The 25,084-nt window shown below is 39.0% G+C and overlaps 1 protein-coding gene across 11 annotated transcripts in view; it reads left to right on the top strand.

The window, feature by feature from the left end:
• The window catches only part of CDCA2 (cell division cycle associated 2), a 60,111-nt gene that overhangs the window by 15,008 nt on the left and 20,019 nt on the right, over positions 1-25,084 (top strand). For 8 of the 11 annotated variants that reach the window (XM_089327228.1, XM_008249409.5, XM_089327224.1 and 5 more), the window contains 7 exons: positions 1,248-1,332; positions 6,669-6,880; positions 10,264-10,345; positions 10,833-11,077; positions 13,870-13,945; positions 15,711-15,796; positions 16,439-16,576. In XM_089327228.1, the coding sequence (XP_089183354.1) occupies positions 1,248-1,332; positions 6,669-6,880; positions 10,264-10,345; positions 10,833-11,077; positions 13,870-13,945; positions 15,711-15,796; positions 16,439-16,576 (924 nt within the window). The remainder of the gene's footprint in view (positions 1-1,247; positions 1,333-6,668; positions 6,881-10,263; positions 10,346-10,832; positions 11,078-13,869; positions 13,946-15,710; positions 15,797-16,438; positions 16,577-25,084) is intronic. The other 3 variants (XM_070068272.2, XM_017338006.4, XM_017338004.4) reach the window with 2 other exon arrangements.

The following is a 25,084-nucleotide window of genomic DNA, read 5'->3' as shown; positions in this document are numbered from 1 at the left end:
CCTGGCTGGTATAGTAACCATCTAGCACTTCCTCCTTTGCTCTGCTTGTTTCTTTCACATAGCTTTTGAGACTTCTGTAGCTTAAAAAATACCTATACCAAAGCCTGTCAAGATTATCCAAAGACAAGAACCAATGTGAATTTTACTAACTAAAGTGACAAATAAGACCCATGAGGATCTGTTATCTTAACAATGTGAGCAGGGAAGCTGATCTAATGATTGACTTCTCCTGCTTCCTGCTCATAATTCTGGTGGGAGATGATAGGTTCTCATTTCTTTCCTGAAAGGAGCTGCCTACTGCCATTATAGTTGGAACTTTTTCTCTAAGTCTCTGTCACTTAGATCCAGTATGTGGCCTGTTCATCTTACTTGGACTGGCATAGTAAGTGTTTGATAGTTGTGAGACAGCCTTGAGGGTCCAGTGCGTTCTATTTATATTTGAGTCACCTATAATCTTATAAGAACTTTGCTTAATTATTTGCATCTACATCGCTATTTAAAAATAATTTCTGAATTAATATGAATATTTTCTCCCTGGCCAGTAATATTTTCTTGTATCCTTAGCCATTGTTTGATAATTCCGTAAAACTTTATTTTTAGAATTTCTTTTTTTTTTTTTTTTTCTTTTTGACAGGCAGAGTTAGTGAGAGAGACAGAGAAAAAGGTCTTCCTTTTTCCGTTGGTTCACCCCCCCAAGTGGCTGTTGCAGCTAGCGCGCTGCACTGATCGGAAGCCAGGAGCCAGGTGCCTCCTCCTGGTCTCCCATATGGTTTCAGGGCCCAAGGACTTGGGCCATCCTCCACTGCCTTCCCGGGCCACAGCAGAGAGCTGGCCTGGAAGAGGAGCAACAGGAACAGTATCCGGCGCCCCAACTGGGACTAGAACCCGGAGTGCCGGCGCTGCAGGCGGAGGATTAGCCTAATGAGCCTTGCTGCCGGCCTAGAATTTCTTCTTTAAAAAAGTCTAACAGATGGCATAACTTAATAGGTTTCAATAAGAGAACAAAAATGTGTCCTTTAAACTTTTTCTAGGGGATGGAATTTGTTTTGTGAGATGTTAAGGATACAATTAAGGGTGAATATTCCATTGTTAAATTTCTGCATATTTTGAGTATGCTAGATGACAAGGGTGACTGAACCCCAAATTTCCAGGTAATCCATAAAGCTTACTTAAATCTTCATAAAGGTATCAGTAATATTGTAAGTAAAAAAATGTAATACTACTTTTTTCTTTAAATGTTTTCCCAGAAGTCGTCTGAACTTGGCTTAACAGAGCCTGGATATTTAGCTGAAGGGTCTGTTCCCCTTTCAGAGCTCACAAAGGCGTCACATGGCAAGTATTTAATTTTTTCCTGGTACCTGTGCCTCTTACACATTTGGTAGACATTTGTGATTAGTGTACGTGTACTGTATGCTGAAATTTGAGGAAACCTTAATGGTTCTCTGCCTTTTAGGAGCCCTTGCCCTAATAGAAATGTTTTAGAAAACTATGCCTTACTTTTCCAGCAATCCTTTTATGACTGTTCAAACTATAGGTATCATACATGTTACTATAAACCCCACAAGATACTATTGTGTTTCCTTTAAACAGTCATATAAAGGGACTTCAAAAACATTTGTGGAAAAAAATTGGAATTAAAAGAAGTTTCTTTTGGTGCAAGAAAAATTTGAAACTCATGCATAGTTTTTTCATTATGTACATTTCCTTGAACTTTTTGAAGACCTCACATGTGCATGAATTTCAAAATTTTACACCAAAATAAATATCTTCGAATGCCATTTTCTACAAACTTTTCAAAGTGTCCTCATATGAACTTTAAACAACTTGAAGAAGGGAAAAAGCTCCTGGTTATATTTACCCAGATACTGACCGTCTCTGATGCTCTTTATTCTTTCCTGAGGATCTCAGTTTACTTCTGGTATTTTCCTTCCATCTGTCTGAAGTGGTGTATTATGAGGCCATAAAACCTGCGCACCACACTAAGCCGTTCCCAAAGAGATAAGACAGGGAAAGACAGATTGGAAGATGATTCATAGTGATGGGCCTCATTGTTTCAACTAGAGTTGACTTCTTTATTTCTAACTGGTTACTTGATAGCCCCTCAGAATTTTATTATATCTTAGTGCACCTTTAGGAAGAATAAAAAATCCTGTGAAATGAGATAGAAAGTCCTTGAAGGGGTGAGCTTGGAAAGGAAGCCTGTGTGATGCCTGTGGTTCCTCCTTCCCCTCCTCCTCTTCCTCCGTTTGATCCATCTAACCAGAAATCACATCCAGTAAATCTCTGCCTAAACTGCACCTGCCCACAGCTGCTAAATATTTGATGAGCTGCTGGCTTCATCACAGTTTTTTCTCTAGTGGGCTCTTGGTACCTTGGCACCTTCCTTAATCAATTCACCTTTCATACCTTGTTTTTCCCTTGCCCCCTCTGGGTTTTTCTTTTTTTAATATTTAGGTGATTGTAATTTAGTTCTTATAAACAATTTTTTATAGTGCATGTCTCATGCAACATTTTTTATTTCAGAGTACATATGTATAAGTAATTAGATAGAATTCAGATTTTACTGGGATTTTTCCTGCATCTTTATTTGCTAAATCTGGCAACTCTACTCGGGAATAAGGCAAGATGAAGTTCCCTGATGCTCTTTTGTAGTCCCTGGCTCATTCTGGTTTTTTTGCTTGTTTGTTTTTTAAGATTTATTCATTTATTTGAAAGGCAAGAGTGATACAGAGAGGGGCAGAGAAAGAGACATCTTTCATTTGCTGGTTCACTGCCCAAATGGCTACCACTGCCCAGGCTAGGCCAAGCCAAAGCCAAGAGCCAGGAACTCTGCCTACATGGGTTACATGGGCCCAAGTTCTTGGGCTTTCCCTGAAGTATTAGCAAGGCACTGGATCAAAAGTGGAGCAGCCGGGACTAACTGGTGCTCTGGTATGTAATTCTGGTGTCGCAAGCAGTGCCTCAGCCTGCTAAGCCATGACACCAGCCTTCCTGGCTTCTGTTACTGAGAAAATGAAAGAGGTCAGAAGCAGAGGTCTTGGGCTTCTGCTGTGTTTCTATAAAATTGTATCTGCATTTCCTGTTATTCCAGTGGAGATGTTCTTTTCCAGGACCCTTCCCCTTCATTATGGGCCAATTCCTACTGACCCTCCCTCTTCAAGCACCTTGTCTGAGTTGTCCTCTGTCTTTGAGTTGTTAACTTTTCCCGTTAAAGTAAAATATACTGTAATGTCTCGTCTTAAACTTTTTGTTGACCCCCTATTCCTGTCCAGTCAGAACTTTTCCTCCCATTCCTTCTTGATTGTGTTCCAAATAGGCATGGTGATCAGCTATCTCCTCATTGCTATCCCATTAGTTTGCATACCTACTGAATACGTTCCTCAGCACATTTGGTCTCAATATATTCCTCTCCTGGGGTCATGGCAGCATTGTAGACAGATATAGGCAGAATAACAGCCATACCCTTTAGTTCACTGGGCTTAAAGACATCATTCTTTGCATGTCTTTGTATATTGTCTTTGTGCCTCCTCTTCTGTGCATACCTTTAAATGTTTGAATCCTCCTAAGTTCAATACTTGGATCCTTTTTCTGTCTTGACTGTCCCTAGGATTGTGGGTTCTTGACTTGAAATTTAAATGTTTCTGTGGCCTCTTCCCCAATCTGTATGAGTACTTACCTACTTTTTTAGATCTCCACTTGAATGTCTAATAAACACCCCAGTTAAATAGTTCTAGGTTATTTTTTCCTTCACCAGCTAAATCACTTTTGTTTTCTTCATCTCAGTAAATGAAGAAATAAATTCCCCTAATTGATGTGTCAGAAACCTTGGAATTATCTTGACACCTTTATTTTTCAAATTAAACTTTGAATTGCATTAAAAGGTTCTTTTTTGCCTTGCAAATATATCAGACATGTATCCAATTTTCACTTCCTATACTACTGGCACTGAGGCCCTGGCTATTACCATTGCTAACCTGGGTTTTTCTGTGTATCATCAGTGATTTACCCGCTACCCCCTTGTCCTGCTCCCCTCTTACATTCTTTTACACAGGAGACAGAATACGGCCTTTTAAAAAGACTTTATTTGAGAGACAGAGGCTAACAGACAGATGGAAACCTGCTATCTGTTGCTTCCTTCTCCAGATGCCCACAACAGCCAGGCCTGGGGCTGGGCTGAAGCCAAGAGGCAGAAACATAGTCCAGGTTTCCCACATAAGTGGCAGGGACCCAACTGCTTGAGCTATCACTGCTGCTTTTAATGTATGCCACACTATGTCTTCTCCCTTCTCAAAATGGTCATTGGCTTTCCGTTGTACTTGGAGTAGTACCCAAGGTCCATACCATTTCTATTAGGTCTCACCTGACCTCAAGCTGCTTTTTTAGCTCTGTTTCCCTTGTTCACTCTCCCAGCCACACTGGCCTTGCTGTGCCTCTGCTATACCAGGTACTTTCCTACTTAAGGTATTTTCACTTGGCTTTCTGAGTGAAAAGTTCTTCCCTAGATCTCTGTAGGCCTCACTTCCTCATGTTTTTCACACATCAGAAGGTGTCCTTGAATATTCAAAAACAGTTATAGCCTCCTCCCATCTAATCCCTGTCCTCTACCTCTGTATTATTTCCCTTAACATCATGTATTAGTTCTTGTGTATATTTGTTTCTTTAACTTTTTATTTATTCTATTTTTAAAATCTAACAATATGGGAAGAAGGGAAACCAGAAACCTAAGAAATAATTTTTTATTTTTATTTTTTAAATTAATTTTTTTATTTATTTGACAGCTAGAGTTACAGACAGTAAGAGAGAGAGACAGAGAGAAAGGTTTTCCCTCTGCTGGTTCACTCCCCAAATGGCTGTTACTGTCGGCGCTGTGCCGATCCGAAGCCAGGAGCCAGGTGCCTCCTCCTGGTCTCCCATGTCGGTGCAGAGGCCCAAGCACTTGGGCCATCCTCCACTGCCCTCCAGGGCCACAGCAGAGAGCTGGACTGGAAGAGGAGCAACCGGGACTAGAACCCGGCACTCATATGGGATGCCGGCGCCGCAGGCGGAGTATTAATAACCAAGTGACCCACGGCTCACTTGGTTAGTTTTATTTTGAGATATAGATTCATATGCAGTTGTACGAAGTGATCTAAAGAAGTGTTCTAAAGAGATCCAGTTTCACTGGATTAATTGTGACAGTGTCACAACCAGGAAATTGACACTGGTACAGCCTACCAGCTTGTCTTCAGATTTCATCAGTTTTACATTGTGCTTATTTATGCATATATTTCGTCCCATGGAATTTTATCGTGTGTATATATTCATATGACTGTACTACAGTCAAGACACAAAGTAGTTTTATCCCAGGATCCCTCAGACTACCCTTTATGGCCACAGCTCCTTCCTTCCAGTCCTCTCAGTTAGATTTTGTATTGTCTGTGCTGAAGGTTAGGGGAGCTTGAGGACCACCTATTGTGTCCTAAGTGCCCCATACGTATTTGCTAAAGGAATTGCTGAAGCACAGGTTAGTGCTGTCTTATGAGGAAGAGTTTGGGGAAGAAAACATGGCATCGTTGTGGGGGCTTATTCAGTGTCTCGATCCTGTCCTCTCTCAGTATCCTTGGGTTATTGGTTCCAGGACCCTTGTGGATGCCAAAATCTACAGATGCTCAAATCTCTTAAGTAACCTACGCACATGCTCCTAGATACTTAAATAATCTCTTGGTTACTTACACCTGCCATGTAAAGTTGTTATATAGTATTGTTTAGGGACTAATAACAAGAAGAAAATCTTCACATGTTCAGTATGAATGCCATTTTTTCTAATACTTTTGACCACATGTGACTAGAATCATTGGGTGCAGGAACTGCATATATGGCTGAACTAGTTTGGTAATCTCACCATCTCCTCTTCCCATTTCTACCACCCTTATGTGTAGTAATGCTTCTGACTTCAGCAGTAAAGTTGCTCATGTGGCAGTGCTCAACAGAATTTTATTGTGCAAGTAAGAGATGTTCAGGCAGATTAATGGATAATAGCTGATTCATGAGAATTTCTTCTTCTTTGATGCAGATTTCCATGGTAACCAAAACTCCATACTTAACTTACCCTTAGTAGGTTTGAATTAAAACTGACCACTGCCAGTTCTCTGTTTAATATTTCCAAATGAAATGCCAGATGTTACTCCCTGAGCAGGATCTACCAAGATTGAGGTTTTTTTTGTTTTTTTTTTTGTTTTTTTCCTTTTTAGATTTATTTATTTAGTTAGTTGAAAGGTGAAGATATAGAGAGGAATAGAGAGCACTTCCATTTGCTGGTTCTTTCCCCAAATGCCTGCAATAGCCAGGACTGAGCCAGGCCAAAGCAAGGAGAAGCTGGGAACATGATTCAGGTTTCCCACATGGGTGACAGGAGCCCAAGTACTTGGGCCATCATCTCTTGCCTTCCCAGGGACATTAATGGAAGCTGGATTGGAAGCAGAAGAGCTGAGACTCGTACTAGTACTCTAATGTGGGATGTGATGTCCCAAGTAGTAGATTAACCAACTGCACTACAGTGTTTACCCCTTGGTTTAAATTTCTTAAGAGCATGTTACTATCTGCAAATAGATAAACTATGGATATTTTTGATCTAGAGCATACAGATTTAGACATCTTCTGCCTCTCACATTTACATGTTTATCTTGAAGGACTCAAAATTGCTGACTGTGTAGAGGGTAAAGGGTGGAAGGATGCTGTTTATCTTGATACACTGACGACAGAAATGAACTCAGGCACAGTCCCTGACATCAGGTCACCAGCCTGTCCTGCCTACAAGAGGGACTTCCCATCCACTGAGACCTTTGTGCTTCGTTCTGTTCTGAAGAAACCTTCTGTTAAGCCATTTCTAGAGAGCTTACAGGTAAGGAGAGTTAGATTTCCTAAAATGATTGAAAATTTATTGTGATTCAAAGCGATACCTCTCTGAAATGTCATTATTTCATACTAGTTTAAGAGGAAATATCTCACTCTAAATTTTTCCTTTTCTCATTTATAGCACTGTGTGGGATGTGTGGAGTTTGTTTCTTTCTTTTTTCTTTTTTTTTAAGATTTGTTTTATTTATTTGAAAGACCTACGGAGAGAGGTAGAGAAGAGAAGAGAGGTCTTCCATCTGCTGGTTTACTCCCCAGATGGCCACAATGGCTGGAGTGGGCCAATCCGAAGCCAGGAGCCAGGAGCTTCTTCCGGGTCTCCTACACAGGTGCAGGATTCCATGGACGTGGGCCATCTTCCACTGCTATCCCAGGCCAGAGCAGAGAGCTGGATGGGAAGAGGAGCAGCCGGTACCCATATGGGATGCTGTCACTTCAGGCCAGGGCTTTAACCAACTGTGTGCCACAGTGCTGGCCCCTCTTTTTTTTTTTTTTTTTTTTTTAAGTGTGGTTACACAGTATGTAGAATTTAATATAAGACCATAGTTTACAAAGGGTTCATGATCTTAATTATAATTATCAACTATATAAGCATAATTAATTTTATTCAGTTATATTAGTTAATCTGTCAGTCTTTTACTTTACCTATCTTCTCACCTAAAATATTTGGCCTTAAAAATACCTCTTACAGCCATGCTTGTTCATTGAAACTCAGTTAATATGAGGAAAGAGGAAGATGATGAGAACTGGCTGGCATTTGTTGTGTAGTTTCCGTTGGCAGTTCTGCGATTCATAAGCCGTAGTATTCCTGGAAAGGTATTAGTCCCACTTAGGCTTAGAGGCTGTTAAATGAATGCAGAGAAGGGTGATGTTAAAATCATGACAGATTGTGCAAGCTATGAAGTCAGGGTGCCTGGATTCAATTCCAATCCTGACTCAACTTAGCTGGACAAAGTACTTTTAAGTCCTGGTTTCCTTTTCTATAAAAAGATAGTGTTTGTTCTATCTTATAGAATAATTTCAACTTAAAAAAATTATTTATTTGAAAGGCAGTGACACTATCCACTGTTTCTTCTATCCACTGTTTCACTCTACAAATGGCCACAACAGCTGGGGCTGAGCCAGGCTGAAGCTCCTTCTGGTCTCGTAGGTGGCAATGGCCCAAGTCCTTTGGCCATCTTCTGCTGCCTTCCTAGGCACGTTGTCAGGGAGCTAGATTGGAAGCAGGACATTTGGGGCTTGAAGTAGCATTTTGATATGGGATGCTGGCATCACAGGTGACAGGTTAAAATTACTGTGCCAAAACATCAGCCCCTAATTTCAGCATTAAATGGGATATAATATGAAATTCTCAACAGTGCATCAACTACAAATATTTTTTCCAAACCATAAGCTTTTTAACATAAATTTGCCTATACATTTGTTTTCAAAGCTAAAGTGAACTGGATTACTTCCTACCTACATAGATAATTAATAATGAGTTGCTTTTTTTTTTTTAATTTGTTTATTCGAAAGTCAGAATGACAGAGAGAGAGAGAGACAGAGGTTAAGAGATCTTCCATGTGCTGGTTTACTCCCCAAATGCCTGCAGCAGCTGGGGCTAGGCCAGACCAAAGCCATGAGGCAAGAACCCAAGTACCTGACCATCCTTTGTTGTCTTCTGGGAACATTAGCAAGAAGCCAGATCAGAAACAGAGGAGCATGGACTTGATCCCAGGCACTCCAATATGTAATGTAGGTGTCCCGGATGGCAGCTTAGCCCTCTGTGCTACAACATCTGCCCCTCAATTTCTATTTTAAATGTTTTAATGATTTTTTAAGTTAAAGAGCTGATTTGGTTCTCTGTTACATATATCACTGCTTTTTCATATCTTGTGTTTGTATAAGAGATTTAACATCTTAATGATTTGTGTCAGTTTTATTTATTAACTATCTCTCACACACACACACACACACACACACACACAATATGACATTGCAACCATTAAGTCCTGCCACTAGCATCAGGTTTATAACCAGTGATCCTTTTACTAAGCTGGCCAGAGTTGATAGGCAGATAAAATTTTAGTTGATTGCTAACTTTTGTGGTTTTAGTTAAAAATGAATCCAAAGGTAAACAACTTTGTTGTTTAGTTTATTTCAAAATATTGGTATATGCATTTTCCTAGTCAGGAAAATGAACTGACTTGAGAGAGAAAGAAAGGATTGTTTGGGATAAGACTGTTACTTAGAGCAACAGCAGTTGCTGGAATGAATGTATTGAAGTAAATGAGGGGTCAGCATTGTGGTATAGCAGGTTAAGACACCACCTTTGATTTTAGCATCCAAAATGGGTGCTGGTTCATGTCCTGGCTGCTGCACTTCTCATCCAGCTCCCTGGTAAAGGCCTGAGAAAGCAGCAGAAGATGGCCCAAGTGCTTGGGCTCCTGCTACCCACATAAGAGACCTGAAAGAAGCTCCTGGCTCCTGGTTTCTCTCTGGCCCAGCCCTGGCCTTTGCAGCCATCTAAGAAGTGTACCAGCAGATAGAAAATCTCTCTGTGTGTTCTCTCTGTGTAACTCTGACTTTCAAATAAATAAATCAGTCTTTATTTTAACAAAAAAGAAAAGAAAGGAAAATGTATAGCTCTCAAGAAGTGCTGTCCAGGGATTTAGCTTGAGGCTGGACAAGAAGGTAATGATTAAGATGAGACTTTGATCCGGTTCATAGACTTGACTCTTTCCTGCCAAAGTCCTGCATCCTGTTGTTAGGCTTTCCTCTTCTATATATATAGGGTTTACAATACGCCTTCCTTTCTAACTTGCCTCTCTTTAATTTTCATTTGGGTAAACACAGAAATAAAAATGTGACCTTCTTATTTGTTTCTCAAAAATGTAATAATGTAGACAGGAGATTTAAACACTTATACAAGACATAATTCCCATCTTTAAAAGACAAAACACCCTATTATACTTTTTATGTTTGTTTTTTTCTTAAGAATTCTTTTTAGTTTTTTTAAAAGAATTTATATACCTTAGACTATTCTGTGTCTCATCAGTTATCACATATAGTACCCCATAATTCTAGCCACTCTCATTTTCCCTACCTTCACTAGCTAGATCAAAGATGGAATGAATTTAAGTTACTATTATACATTTCCGTTCTTTAATTTTGGCCTGAAATACCTTTGCTAAAGTAATTTCTAGGCAACCCAGTTTTTCTTTGTGACTGATTCATAGTGTTTTAAGCCAGAAAATTATGAAAATAAGTCTTCATTTCTAGAGTTTATGTTCTTGGCAGAAAAATTCAAAATTGCCACTCTTAGTGACTATGTATACATATATATATATATTTATGTACATAAAATTATTCATTGGTGTTTGTTTTGCTTAGGAACACCATGACAACCTCTGTGATGATGGGACTCCAAACTTGATCCCAAATCTTGCAAACTGTTGCAAAGAACAAAAAGCAGGTAAGAAATTCATGTTTAGCTTTTGCCTGGGCATATCATTTTCTTGTTAATAAAAGTTGCTGTGTATATGAAGTTTTTTTTTTTTTTTTTCTTTTCTTTGTATATGAAGTTTTTAAAGAATGATCTGTAGATGCCTTAATGCTATTGAAATTGCATGAGAATGAAACACAAGTGAGAGGGATAGAATCTCTTCAGAGTGCATCAGACATGTCCTATCCATTTTTACTTAATGGTGGAATTTATTAAACATTTATTTGCTGATTTTATAAACTTTAAAGATGTTTATGCAAAATCTTACATTATAATATAGTACCATTTTTTAATTAGTGATTTGCTCATTTTTCCCATTTTGAATTTGCTTTATAAACTGTTTTTTGTTATACAGATTATAGCTGAATACAGTTGTTTTAAATGATTCTGGTATCTGCCTTTTAGACAAGTGGTAGAGCTTAATTTTTAAAAATATATTTCTGTTTATTATCTGTAGAAGATCAAAATTATAAAGCACCACCAGCCTTTCTGAATATGAGGAAGAGGAAGAGAGTTACTTTTGGAGAGGATCTGAGCCCTGAAGTGTTTGATGAATCTTTGCCAGCAAATACTCCATTGCGTAAAGGAGGAACACCTGTCCGCAAAAAGGATATAAGCAGTATCAGTCCCTTGATACTTGAGCAGTCACCAGTTCTGGAGCAGTTACCTCAACCAAACTTTGATGATAAGGGGGAGAATCTTGTAAGTGAAAAGTATGCAACAAACATTTATATTTTCAACAGACCTCACTTGTTTTGCCATGAGCAGTAATTATGTTTTGAAGTCATTTGACAGACTAAATGATAAACCATGGTGTTGTTTTTTTTGTTTTTTTTTGTTTGTTTGTTTGTTTGTTTTTTGATGATTTTGACAGGTAGAGTTACAGACAGTGAAAGAAAGAGACAGAGAGAAAGGTCTTCCTTCCGTTGGTTCACTCCCCAAATGGCCACCACGGCTGGCACTGCACCGATCCAAAACCAGGAGCCAGGTGCTTCTTCCTGGTCTCCCATGCGGGTGCAGGGCCCAAGGACTTGGGCCATCCTCCACTGCCCTCCCAGGCCACAGCAGAAAGCTGGACTGGAAGAGGGGCAACTGGGACAGAATCCGGTGCCCATATGGGATTCCGGCGCCGCAGGCAGAGGATTAACCTAGTACACAATGGCGATGGCCCCAAACCATGGTTTAATCTATTTTCCTTGTAGCTGTTTGCCAATTTTTTGTTATGATGAACAATAATTACTTCCATGAGTCCTTGCAGTTAGCATATTTCATTGAGCCTAAATGCTGTTGACTATAAGGCCATTGTTTTATGTATCACTAAGAAAAAAATGCTAAAAATTAAACTCTGAAACAGAGTGAACTGTGTGATGTACTTAGGTTTTTGAGGCTTTAAGTTGTGAAAGAAGAACTATTTTAGAATTGAAATAGCAAGATATAAACTGCATTTTCTTCTAAAATACATTTCTAAAACTAGAATTATTAGATTAAAGCATATGAATGCTTTTGAACTTTTTGACGTATAATTGCTAAATTACCATCCAGAAGGTATGTGACAATTATGGACTCAAAGCCATATGTTTTTACTTTACCACACTTTAGGAACTCTGAGTATTGGATGAAAAACATTTATTTTTTATTTATTTTTTTCAAAGATTTATTTTATTTATTTGAAAGACAAGAGTTACAGAGAGAGGTAGAGACAGAGAGAAAGGTCTTTCATATGCTGGTTTACTCCCCAGATGGCTACAACTGCCAGAGCTGCACCAATCCGAAACCAGGAGCCAAGAGATTCTTCTGGGTCTCCGATGTGGGTGCAGGGGCCCAAGGACTTAGGCCATCTTCTGCTGCTTTCCCAGGCCATAGCAGAGAGCTGGATCGGAAGAGAAGCAGCCAGGACTAGAACTGGCACCCAAATGGGATGCCAGCACTTCAGGCCAGCGCTTTAACCCACTGCGCCACAGCACTGGCCCCTAGATGAAAAACATTTAGTAGTCTAATAGAAAAAGTTGACTTGAACCAATTTAGTTTCTTGGAGTGGTTTAAACACTCTTTTTACAAGTTCATCGGGCACTTTAATTTCTTCCCTTTGAACTTGATGATTAATCATTCTTACCTGATTTTATATCAGGACAATTATTCATTCTCTCTCTTGGTTTTGCACTATGAAATAAGAATATTCTGCTTCTGGCCAAGGTACATACTAGGGACTTAATTTCTCCTTCTAAGTGAAATAACAAAAGGAAACAGAGAAAGTTCAGTGTCCAGACATTGACCATTGGGAAGCACAACATAGAATTTGTGAGAGAAGGGTAGCAAGTGGCATGAGCCTTATGATAGTGTCTACTGACTGACCGTGAATCCGATTGAGTTTCCAGACCAAAAAACAGGGAGGGGCAACTCAGCAGAGCCTGGTAATCTCTGAGAGTTGGAAAGACGGAATGCTAGAGTTCCCAGGACCAAGTACTGGAGAAGAGAGAGCTGTACAGAGAGAACTCCAGAGGACAACCATAAATGAAAAGATAATACATCATAAGTACTTGAGATTTAACTGAGGAATACAAAGTTGGTTACATGTGGGAAAAATAATCTGTGTAATTCACCATTAGTCTAAGAGAAAAAGCCATGCAATCATCTGAAAAACATTAGACAAAATGTAGCTTCCATTTCTGGTTTTAAAAAAATTTCTTTGAGCAAATTGGTGATAAAAGAAATTTCTTGTTTTTTAATATTTATTTATTTATTTGAAAGTCAGAGCTATACAGAGAAAGAAGGAAAGGTAGAGAGAGAGAGAGAGAGGCCTTCCATCTGCTGGTTTACTCCCCAGTAGGCCGCAATGGCTGGAGCTGGGCAGATCCAAAGCCAGGAGCCAGGAGCTTCTTCTGGGTCTCCCATGCAGGTGCAGGGGCCCAAGGACTTGGGCCATCTTCTACTGTTTCTTCCCAGGCCATAGCAGTGAGCTGGATCAAAAGTGGAGCAGCTAGGACTCGAACCAGCGGCCATATGGGATGCTGGCACTGCAGGCGGCAGCTTTACCCACCACTCCACAGCGCTGATCCCAAAAGGAATTTCTTTCAAAAGTTTCACCTATTAAAAGTCAACCTAGCAGTTAATATCTTAATGGTGATGATATTAGAAAGATTTGATATTTGTGTTTATAGTGCCATTTTACCCTGAAGTTCCCTTAATACTATTACAATGTTAAATTGTTTATTAATAAATTTTTTACCATTATGGCTGATTTCACTTCATATTTACTTTTATTTTGGTGGATTATGGTTTTAGTAAACACATTTTCATTATAAAGATTGGTAAATATTATTATGTGTTTCCATATTTGATAGCTTTTTTTTGCTTTGACTTTTTAAAAAAGCCTTTATTTACGTGTCTTTATAACTATTACAGCTCTTTCTGTCAAAATGAGCCCTAATCATATTTCTTTGGGGCATATTATATTTAAGGATATCTGATTTCTCCTCTTTCTTTCCTTTGTTTAGGAAAACATAGAACCATTACACTTAACATTTGCGGTTGGGAGTCCTATTAAGTCTTCAATCACTGAGACTCTTCCAGGTAATAACTTTTGTTTAATTATAAATAAATGTCATTTTTAATATTTGAGTACATGAAAATCACTTTATTTTGTGTTTTGCAATTTTATATTTGTTAGAGCAATTTACTCAGTTTTGCAAACCCAATGGTATAGAAAATTTATAAGGAGTCACTTATCCCTTCTTTCCCATTCCAAATGCTGTACTTTATTTATTTTTTTTAAGATTTATTTTATTTATTTGAACGTAGAGTTAGAGAGAGAGGTAGAGACAGAGAGAGGGGTCTTTCATCCTCTGGTTCACTCCCCAGATGGCCTTAACGGTCGGAGCTGTGCCGATCTGAAGCCAGGAGCCAGGAGCTTCTTCCAGGTCTCCCATGTGGGGTGCAGGGGCTCAAGGACTTGGGCCATCTTCTGCTTTTCCAGGCCATAACAGAGAGCTGGATCGGAAGTGGAATAGCCAGGACTAGAACCAGCGCCCATATGGTATGCTGGCAATTCAGGCCAGGGCTTTAATCCACTGCGCCACAGCGCCGGCCTCAGTGCAGTACTTTATAATCACCCATATTTAACTTCCTTAGGTACCCCCATTTTTCAATCTGCTGTAAGCTGTAAGAGCTGGCCTCTTCAATGCTTTCAGTGTCAACAGTAAACTCCTATTCATGGTTTGCACAATGGAAATGATCTGGATTGAAAGGGTCATTCTTAAATATCCAGATTTCTTAACAGCATTAATATGGCATTTTTGACACATCTATGCATACTTCCCAAAGTTTCTGAATTTTTTTATGATCATAAAAAAATAACAGATTTCCCAGAATACCATGGGAAGAGCATTTAGGATGGGGATCTTTATTTGTGTGTCTTCCCTGGTAAAAATTTTTTGTTTCATTTGTTTAAAGATTTATTTTATTTATTTAAAAGGCAGAGTGACAGAGAGGGAGAGACAGAGAGAAAGAGATCTTGCATCCGTTGGTTCACTCCCCAAATGGCTGTGACGGTTGGGGCTGGGCCAGGCCAAATCCAGGAACCAGGGACCCAATCCAGGTCTCCCACATGGGTGGCAGGGATCCAGGCACCTGGGCCATGCTCTGCTGCCTTTCTAGACACACCAGCAGGGAGCTGGATCAGAAATGGAGCAGCCAGGACTCGAACCAGGCTCTGATAATGGGATCCAGCATTGCAGGTGGCCCAGGCCACTGGGCCACAACGCTGGCTGTGGTCAAATTTTTTAATGACTTTTTGTTGATACTAACCAAGATTATACTAGCATAAAATCCAAGCCATGTGTTAAAATAGAACCAAAGTTTGAACCAGATTCTGTCACATCCCAAAGTCTGTGCCCTTAAACATGTTATGCTGCCTTTCATTTATACTGTTAAAAGCAATACGTTAAAATTTTTCCTAAACTCTGTGAAATTATATAAAGTGTTTTCATGCTTATATTTATGCCCTTGCTGCAATTTCATTGTACGTGATGTATTTTGGAATAAATGTCAGTGAAAATATGTGCATTTATTGTAATATGATTTAGTCTATTATCTTAGCATGATATTACATTAAGCAATCACAATGGAGATTGGTGAAAGTTTCTGGGAGTTCAGTAATGGTAAAAGTTTCCAAAAAAAAACTGGATGTAAAACTTAGTCCTCTTGGTAATTATTTATGTTTAGATATGTTATTAAAAGAAAATTCAATATCCAAAAGACTGTCTAATGGTTCCCAAAGGTGATGCATGTTGTAATTTTGTGTTAGCCACCCTGAATTTACTTGTGTGTTGCTTATCAGGCACTGATACCTTTAGTTCTTCAAATAACCATGAGAAAATATCCTCCTGTAAAGTTAGACCAACACGGACTTCTAATAGAAGAAAGGTGAGTGTTTGTATTTAACACACACATTTGATTTTAAATCTTTTAAAACATTTTTCCAGTTTTATGCCCAAATGATAATGGGTAAAATTTGTTTGATCAGTGTCATTAAAAACTAATTTGTTTAGTTTTTGACTTGATCTTAATTCTGTTAGAAGAAAAATTTAGTAAAACAAGATATGTTAATGTGGAAGGTAATCAGAAAAATTTGTTTGGAAAATGTATAATTTTATAAAGTTCATTGAAGTGAAAGTAGATTAGATCAGGATGTAATTACAGGTAGTGTTTAGCTGATACAATTGGATGAAAAATTCAGAATTCAAACTTAGACCATCTAACATTACAGTTTTCCCCCCAATAATCCCAGTAGAATTGAGATATATATATATATATATGTGTGTGTGTATGTGTGTGTGTATATATATGCATGCTTCTGGATCTATGTTTGATACATCAAAAATTGATAAATTACCATTTTTGCCACTTGAATTTTGATTAAGATGCTTTTAATGGAAGTCATGAATTACAAAGCAATTGGATGTAAAACAGGGGAAGCATTGTGGAAAGAAAAACAAAAGTGAGAGTTACACATTCAAATATTGCTATTTGTGCCCTATAGTATCCTTACATTAACTTTTTTTATAGCAGTTGATCAGTTTTGCAGAAGAGAATGTTTGCAACTTACTTAATACAGAAGCTCAACCTTGTAAAGAAAAGAAAATTAATAGGAGGAAGTCTCAGGAAACCAAATGTACAAGCAGAGCCCTTCCTAAAAAGAGCCGGGTAAGTGTATATAAAGATATATAAAGGGTAGAAGTGCTGCATTTCTTGGTCATATGATTAGGAAAATACAGGACCAAAACTTTTTCTGGTGAACACTGGACCAAGATTGTTAAAATCATCTTTTCCTAAAATGCAATGGGCCATAAAAGTTTGTATGCATACTCTCTATAGCTGAGGGACATTTTTGCCTCTACTTCATCTTTTTGTTGTACAAATAGATACTAGGCACTAATATAAAATTCATTCACTTTTTTTTATCTTTTATTTTTTGTTTATTTTTTTTGGCAGGCAGAGTGGACAGTGAGAGAGAGAGAGAGAGAGAAAGGTCTTCCTTTACCAGTTGGTTCATCCTCCAATGGCTGCTACGGCCAGCGCACCGCGCTGACCGAAGCCAGGAGCCAGGTGCTTCTCCTGGTCTCCCATGCGGGTTCAGGGCCCAAGGACTTGGGCCATCCTCCACTGCACTCCCGGGCCACAGCAGCGAGCTGGACTGCAAGAGGGGCAACCGGGACAGAATCCGGCGCCCCGACCAGAACTAGAACCCGGTGTGCCAGCGCCACAGGCAGAGGATTAGCCTATTGAGCTGCGGTGCCAGCCCTTATTTTTTATTTTAACATCTCACTCTATTGAGAATCCTGATTATTTTTGCCCTTAAAATTTTTTTAATGGGCAGTAAATGAAGTAGAATAATTACCAAATCACATAAGTTAACTTTTGGTTAAAGTTTGTGATCCTGGAAACAACACACTATGGGTTGATGCAAATTTTTGCCCAGATGTTTTCATTAGTCCTTGGGCATGTGACTGAGTATGGTACATCAACCCATTTTTACATAGTCCATGTTTGGCAGGCTTCAGTCTTGTTCTTGAGTAAAAGAGATACTCTGGTAAAGATTGATCTATTACTCAGTTTGGTGGCATTTGACAGTTCTCCTAGGTCAGGCTGAATCCAGTGCAATTTGTCCTACACATGTTGGTCAAATTTTGCCTGCTCTTAGCAACAATGACAGAATACAAGTAACTGCAGGTTAGAGTAATATATATTCTGTTAAAGGCACTATACATTGAGTGAGGCCTTATTCTGTCCCTTGTACTTTTAGTTCCTCCAGAGTGTGCAGCTTCGTTATCTCCTGCATTATAGTGGAAACCCTGAACCTACCATCTCCTTGAACTCTCCTTTTCTACCACCCATGAGGGCTACACATTGCCTGCATGGGCACTGGCTTGTTAGAGATGAGTGTACCATCCATTCATCTGTTACTCGTTGGACTTCTCTTCCAGTCACAGGATCATTCACCATATTTAAGAAAAGCTAGGAACTAGCTCTCAGTCTCAACACTCATAACCACTGCAGCCTCTGGCAGCCATGTGGTTATCCAGTCTAGCACCTTCACTCCATTTATTTGCCTTCTGTCCTGCCATCATCTTGACTCCACTTTTCTTTTTTTTTTTTTTTTAAAGGTTTATTTATTTATTTGATAGGCAGAGTTACAGAGAGGCAGAGAGACAAAGAGGTCTTCAACCTCTGGTTCACTCCCCAGATTGGCCATAATGGCTGGAGCTGCGCTGATCAGGAGCCAGGAGCTTCTTCTGGGTCTCCCATGTGGGTGCAGGGGCCCAAGGACTTTGGCTTCATCTTGTCCCAGCCTTTGCCCTTGTGGCTGTTTGGAGAGTGAATAAGTGGATGGAAAATCAGTCTCTATAGGGGTGTGTGTGTTCTCTATAGCTCTGCCTTCTAATGAAATAAATCTAATAGAAAAGTCACTGTCGTAAATAATGCACACCTATTTATACAAAATCAGTTGCCAGAAAGTCAGTAAGGATTGAACATTAAGTTGCTCCAACCCCACCCTGAATCTTGTAGAAATAATACAATTTATGTATTATGAAATAATGCAATCTATTCTAAGCAATAGACTCAGAATAGCAGTGAGAAGAGGAAGGGGATGAGGAAGGGTATTATGCAACAGATGACAGCCTTCAGGGAATTTCTAGAGGGCAAAGCAGGTGGTAGCATGTTGACAGATAAAAGTGATGAAAAGGTTTACAACTCAGAATGTGCTAGGAGGTAGCTAGAGGGTAGCCTGCATCCAGCCGGTCAGTGGGAATACCAGGAGGCTTTGGGCCCAGAACTGACAGTTACCACGAGTGGTGAGAGTGAGAAGTGGTACTGAGAAGCAGATCGTTGAAGTCCTGTGTATGAAACGGTTTACAACAGTTGGCATACTGCCCTCTTCTTGTCCCTGGTATTCAGAATAGATGTTGTCATCTAAGATTCTTTAATTCTGGTATTTACAAAGTCCCAAACTTGACAGCATGCCCTGTCCTGTCTCATACAGTGTTTCTAGGCAGACTTTCCATGCAGGAAAGAGACTGAGATAGAAAGCAGCATGGTCTTTATCCAGTCTTTTCTTACATAATAATCTGAAAAGACCAATATTGAGTTAAAAAATAAAAAACTCAAGTATTAATGACTTAAAAACTAAGAGGGGCTGGTGCTGTGGCATAGAGGGTAGAGCCGCTGCCTGCAGTGCCGACATCCCTTATGGGTGCCGGTTCTAGTCCCGGCTGCTACTCTTGTGATCCAGCTCTCTGCTACGGCCTGGGAAAGCAGTAGAAGATGGCCCAAGTCCTTGGGCCCCTGCACTTGCGTGGGAGACCCAGAAGAAGCTCCTGATTTTGGATCGGCGCAGCTCTGGCTGTGCATCCAATTGGGGAATGAACCAGTGGATGAGAGACTCTCTCCCTCCATTTCCCTCTCTCCCTCCCTTTCTCTCTCTCTGCCTCTCCGTCTATCTCTGTGTAATTCGACTTTCAAATAAGTAAACAAATCTTTAAAAAACAACTAAGAAGAGGATATTACAAAAAAAGATACAGGAAAGAAATAATTGAAAAATGGAGCATTCAGTAGTTGGAGTAGAAAATAAAGTTTAGAAAAACCTTCAAGAAGGTAGAGAAAAAGATTGACTGACAATAACAGACTTCATATGAGTCCAGAAAAGAGAAAACAGAGTGCAACAAATTATTCAAAATAAAAGAGTTTTCCCAGAACTGAAGAAAGGAATCATCAAGTTAAAAGAGCCCTCTGAATGGCTTGGTACAATGAAAAAAGGCCATTAAATATGTCAGCATTGAATGAAAGGATAATGAGAAAAGTGGAGATTTCCTTTAATGAAACAAGAATCGCAGAGGCACCAAGTTCAGCAGTAACCTGACATTCAATAGGATATAAAAGCTTAAAAGGCATCCCATATGGGTGCCGATTCTAGTCCCGGCTCAATAGTCTATACCCTACCAACATTCAAGTAAATATGAAAGAAAAAATAGGAAAGAACTCAGTTATTTTCCCCTCTCTGGGTAATACAGAGATTATCAAAATTAAGAAGCAAACTTGAGAATTCAAGTTTGTATCTAACAATACAGGAGAACAAGTCAAGAAAACTTACTGGTTATCATTGTTCAGCCTGCCCAGTAGAGCAACCAGTCCACATTTGGGCAGGAGGAAAAAATGTGCTAGAGGAAAGATGGTAGGTATGTCACCTATGGAGAAAAAAGGAATCCTGTCAAGTAAATGTCTCTAGAAGTTTTTGAATACTAAGCAAACTTTAGTTAGTATGATTCCCAGCAGTAATAGAATATGAGACAGGCATATTATACAGTACTAGGAATCATCTCCTATAGGAAAAGGAAAGAAATTATGAAAAGTGCTTACAGTTGTAATGTGAAATGTGATTTGTTTTCCACTAAAGACAAAGCTTTAACAACCTGGGTTTTGTATAACAGTGTAAACGGTAATCTAATAAAGGAGACTAGCTAATAGCAGAATTAGACTACAAAAGTTGCAGGCAAGGTTATTATTGCAAACAATATGGTGGGTAGCGTATAAGCTCAAGCCAGGCTACCTGGGTTCTAACTCCTGACTTCACTTTTTGCAATGGAATGAAAGTTGAGCAAGATTCTTGACTTCTCCATTTCTTTGTAAAATGACAATGGTAATAGGGCTTTGGTTAGAAGCTTGTTGTGAATATGAATTAAAGCATGTATGAACAACTCTTCTAACAGAGTTTGACCATCATACACATTCTGACTTTTATCATAATTATCATCTTACAAATTAAGTATTCAATAAATATTTTAACATTTGTTGAAAAATAAAAATATAAGTTCAAAGTTAACTAGTAGAATAATCAGAACTAACATGAATATGAAATAAGAAGGTTTAGTTTAAATGAGCAATATCTTTGGTAGCAAGGATATCTAGAATTACTAAATTATTAGATTCCTTGAGAGAATTCCTTGTAACTTAGATATAGAGAGTATTTCCAAAATATGACTTAAACAGAGAGGATAAAGATTGATAAATTAATTTACCAAATCACATATATCATGCTTGAGGGAAAAAAAATCTTAACAAAATTTGGAAATTTTGTTGGAAAAAGTACTTACAACTCATGTCAAACCTAGGGGATTAATATCTTCAGTACTTAAAGAGCTTCTAAATTACTGAGAAACAATAAAGAACTATAGAGCAGTCTTTATGAGAGACCAACAAGTTCACAAATAAATGAAAATGACCCTTGAATACATGAAAAGAATATTCAGACTTACTCTTTGGGATACCAAAAACTTACAAAAAATATGAAAATGAATATGTACAAAATTATTTACTACAGCACTCATTATAATGCAAAATATTAAAAACTGCCCATCAATGTGAGGCTTGTTGATTCAACTATGATGTGTCTACAGCGTATGATGCAACTGTAGAATGTAGCAAAGAAGCTTCTGCATTCTGCTGTAGAGAGATGCCAGGATATACTTATCTCTACGTGAAAGAAGCAAATCATGTTGATAGACATCTGGACTGATTCTATATCTTAGCTATAGACATCTGGGCTGATTCCATATCTTAGCTGTTGTGATTTGAGCTACAATAAACACGGGTGTATAGATACTGTTTCATATGCTGATTTCATTTCCTTTGGGTAAATCCCAGGAGTGAGACTTCTGGGTCATATGGATATCTGTTTTCAGCTTTCTGAGGTATCCATACTGTCTTCCACAATGGCTGTACTAGTCCTTGAGATGCATTGATTGCTCACTTATTTGATGTCTTTCTAAATTTCTTAATGTAGGCACCAGTTGTTATAAACTTCCCTCTGAATGCTGCTTTAGCTGTATCCCATATGTTTTGACATGCCGTATTGTCATCTTCATTTGTTTCCAGAAATCTTTTTATTTTTCCTTTTGATTTCTAATGTTTCTTCTATGATCCACTATTCATTCAGGAGCATGTTGTTTGGTCTCCATGTGTTTGCATGTGTTCTTGAGTGTTTGATTTACAGCTTCATTCCGTTGTGGTCAGAGAAGATACATGGTATGATTTTGATATTTTTGAATTTGCTGAGACTTGCTTTCTGGCCTAGCACATAGTCTATCATAGAGAAAGTTCCACATAATGGTGAAAAGAATGTGTATTCTGGAAATGCGGGGCGAAAAGTTCTGTAGATGTCAGGTCCATTTGGTTCATAGTGTAGATTAGCTCTGTTGTTTCTTTGTGCACTTCCTCTCTAGTTTATCCGTCCACTTATGAAAGTGGGGTGTTGAAGTCCCCTATTACTATTGTATTGGAGTCTATGTCTCCCTTTAGATCCATTAACATTTATTTGGAATAGGCAGGCAGCCTCTAATTGGGTGCATATACATTTATTGTAGTCACATTTTCCTGTTGAATTGGTCCCTTAATTATTATGTAGTGGTCTTCTTTGTCTCTTTTAACAGTTTTTATGTTAAAGCCTATTTTGTCTGATATTAAGATGGCTACACTAGCTCTTTTTTGCTTTCCATTAGCATGGAATATCTTTCTCCATCTTTTGACTTCCCATCTGCAGGTATCTTTGGTGAGGTGCGTTTTTTGTAGGCAGCAAATAAATGGGTCTTGTTTTTAATCCATTCAACCAGATTGTATCTTTTATTTGAAGAATTTAGGGCCATTTACTTTTTTTTAAGATTTATTTATTTATTTGAGAGAGTTACACAGAGAAGGAGAGGCAGAGAGAGAGGTCATTTTTTTTTTAAGATTTATTCATTTATTTGAAGTCAAGAGTTATACAGAGCTAGAAGGAGAGGCAGAGAGAGAGGTGTTCCATCCCTAGTTGGCCACAGTGGCTGGAGCTGCGCCAATCCAAAGCCAGGAACTTCTCCTTGGTCTCCCACATGTGTGCAGGGGCCCGAGGACTTGGACCATCTTCCACTGCTTTCCCAGGCCATAGCAGAGAGCTGGATCGGAGAGCTGGAGCAGCCGGGACTCAAACCGGTGCCCATGTGGGATGATGGCACTGCAAGTGGCAGCTTTACCTGCTACGCCACAGCGCTGGTCCTGAGAGAGGTCTTCCATCCAGTAGTTCACTCCCAATTGGCTGCAACAGCCAGAGCTGTGCCAATCCAAAGCCAGGAACCAGGAGCTTCTTCCAGGTCTCCCACGCAGGTACAGGGGCCCAAGGACTTGGGCCATCTTCTATTGCTTTCCCAGCCCACAGCAGAAAGCTGGATGGGAGGTGGAACAGCCAGACTCAAACCAGCATATGGGATGCTGGTGCTGGAAGCTGCAGCTTTACCCTCTGTGCCACAGCGCCAGCCCCTAGGCCATTTACTTTCAAGGTTACTATTGATAAGTGACAACTTGGCCCTTCCATTTTCCTGTAAATATTCTTGTTGTTTGCTTTTGGGTTCCATTGTACTTTTACTGGGAGATTTTCTCCATTCACATCCTTTCATAATGATGACTATCTTTGTTTCTGTGTTTAGCACATTTGCAAGGTTATACAAGTGGTGGAAAATTCAATTTCTGTTATGGAGGGTTTTTATTTCAGCTTCATTCATAAGTGAGAGCCTTGCAGGGTACAGTATTCTAGGATGACAGTTGTTTTCTGTTAAGACTTGGAATATCCTTCTTCATTCTCTTCTAGCCTGTAGGATTTTTGATGAGAAGTCAGCTGTGAGTCTAATTGGAGATCCTCTGAAAGTATTCTGGCATTTCTCTCATGCATACTTTGGAATCTTTTCTTTATGTTTACTGTGGAGAGTTTGACCACAGTGTGTTGTGGTAAAGGTCCTTTCTGGTCAAGTCTATTAGGAGTTGTATGTGCTTCCTTTACTTTCTCCAAATGAGGGAAGTTTTCAGTAATTATTTCACTGAATAGGCCTACTAATCCATTCTCTTTCCATGTGTTCAGGAACTCCTGAGACCTGTATTTTGAGTCGTTTGATAGTATCCTATAAATCTCCAACACTGTTTTTAATTTTTCTAATTTTTTCATTTTTTTGGTTTGAGAAATTTCCAAAGATTCATCTTCTAGCTCAGTTATTCTTTCTTCTGCCTCATCAAGTCTGTTGTTAAGGCTTTCCAGTGTATTTTTAATTGACATATTAATTTAATTGATGTTGGGGTGGGCATTTGGGACACTTGGATCCATATCTGAATGCCTGGATATAGGTCCTGCCTCCACTGCAATTCTGGCATCTGACTAAGGCATACCTTGCAAATGATGCCTAATGCCTGGGTCCTTGCCTTCCATTTGGGAAGCCCAGATTGAGTCAGGCTCCTATCTTTAACTTGTCCCTGTCCTGGCCATTGTAGGCATTGGTGGAATGAAGCAGTGGATAGAAGGTCTGTCTCTGTTGCCCTACCTTTCCAATAATTAAAAAATAAATATTTAAACTATGTAGTCTGATGTTTTATTAAGGTAAGCTAAGAAATTAAATGTAGTATCATTTGTCTTGAGAAAATAGGGAACATAAAAAAAATAATGTATATTACACACATATTAAAGCATTTTAATGTTTTTAAAGTGAAGGAATAAGCCAAGGACAAATAAAACTTGGTTATATGTAGAAAGAAGAGGCAGAGGAAGCCATGAAAGCTAGACTTTCTTACATATGTACAGCTCTTTAGGTTTTTTTTTTTTTAAAAGATTTTATTTATTTATTTGAGATGTAGCATTACAGACAGAGAGGGAGAGACAGACAGAAAGGTCTTCCATCCACTGGTTCACCCCCCAAGTGGCCACAGTGGTCGGAGCTGAGCCCATCCAAAGCCAGGAGCCAGGTGCTTCTTCTGGGTCTTCCATGCCGGTGCAGGGGCCCAAGCACTTGGGCCATCTTCTACTGTTTTCCTATAGCAGAGAGCTGGATCTGAAGAGGAGCAGCCAGGATTTAAATGGGAGCCCATATGGGATTCCAGCACTTTAGGTGGAGGCTTAGCCTGCTACGCCACAGCGCCAGCCTCAGCTTTTTGGTTTTCATTTTGGAATCAAGTAAGTGTTTTGAATGACTGAAACAAAATTAAATCAAAAGTAGGAAAAAGGAAACATTACCTAAAAACTGAAAATAAAATGAAGCAAATCTTACTGTATTTGATAGCTTAACATCACTAGGGTTGTTTCAAACCTAGAAATCAATATGTTGTAGTGGGATGAATCTTGACAAAAAAGAACTGCAAAGACATCAT

The sequence above is a fragment of the Oryctolagus cuniculus genome, chromosome 2 (assembly GCF_051225735.1).
Source record: "Oryctolagus cuniculus isolate XC-2025 breed Fujian yellow rabbit chromosome 2, ASM5122573v1, whole genome shotgun sequence".
Classification (NCBI taxonomy): Eukaryota; Metazoa; Chordata; class Mammalia; order Lagomorpha; family Leporidae; genus Oryctolagus; species Oryctolagus cuniculus.
This window is presented reverse-complemented; position numbering and strand designations above follow the sequence as displayed.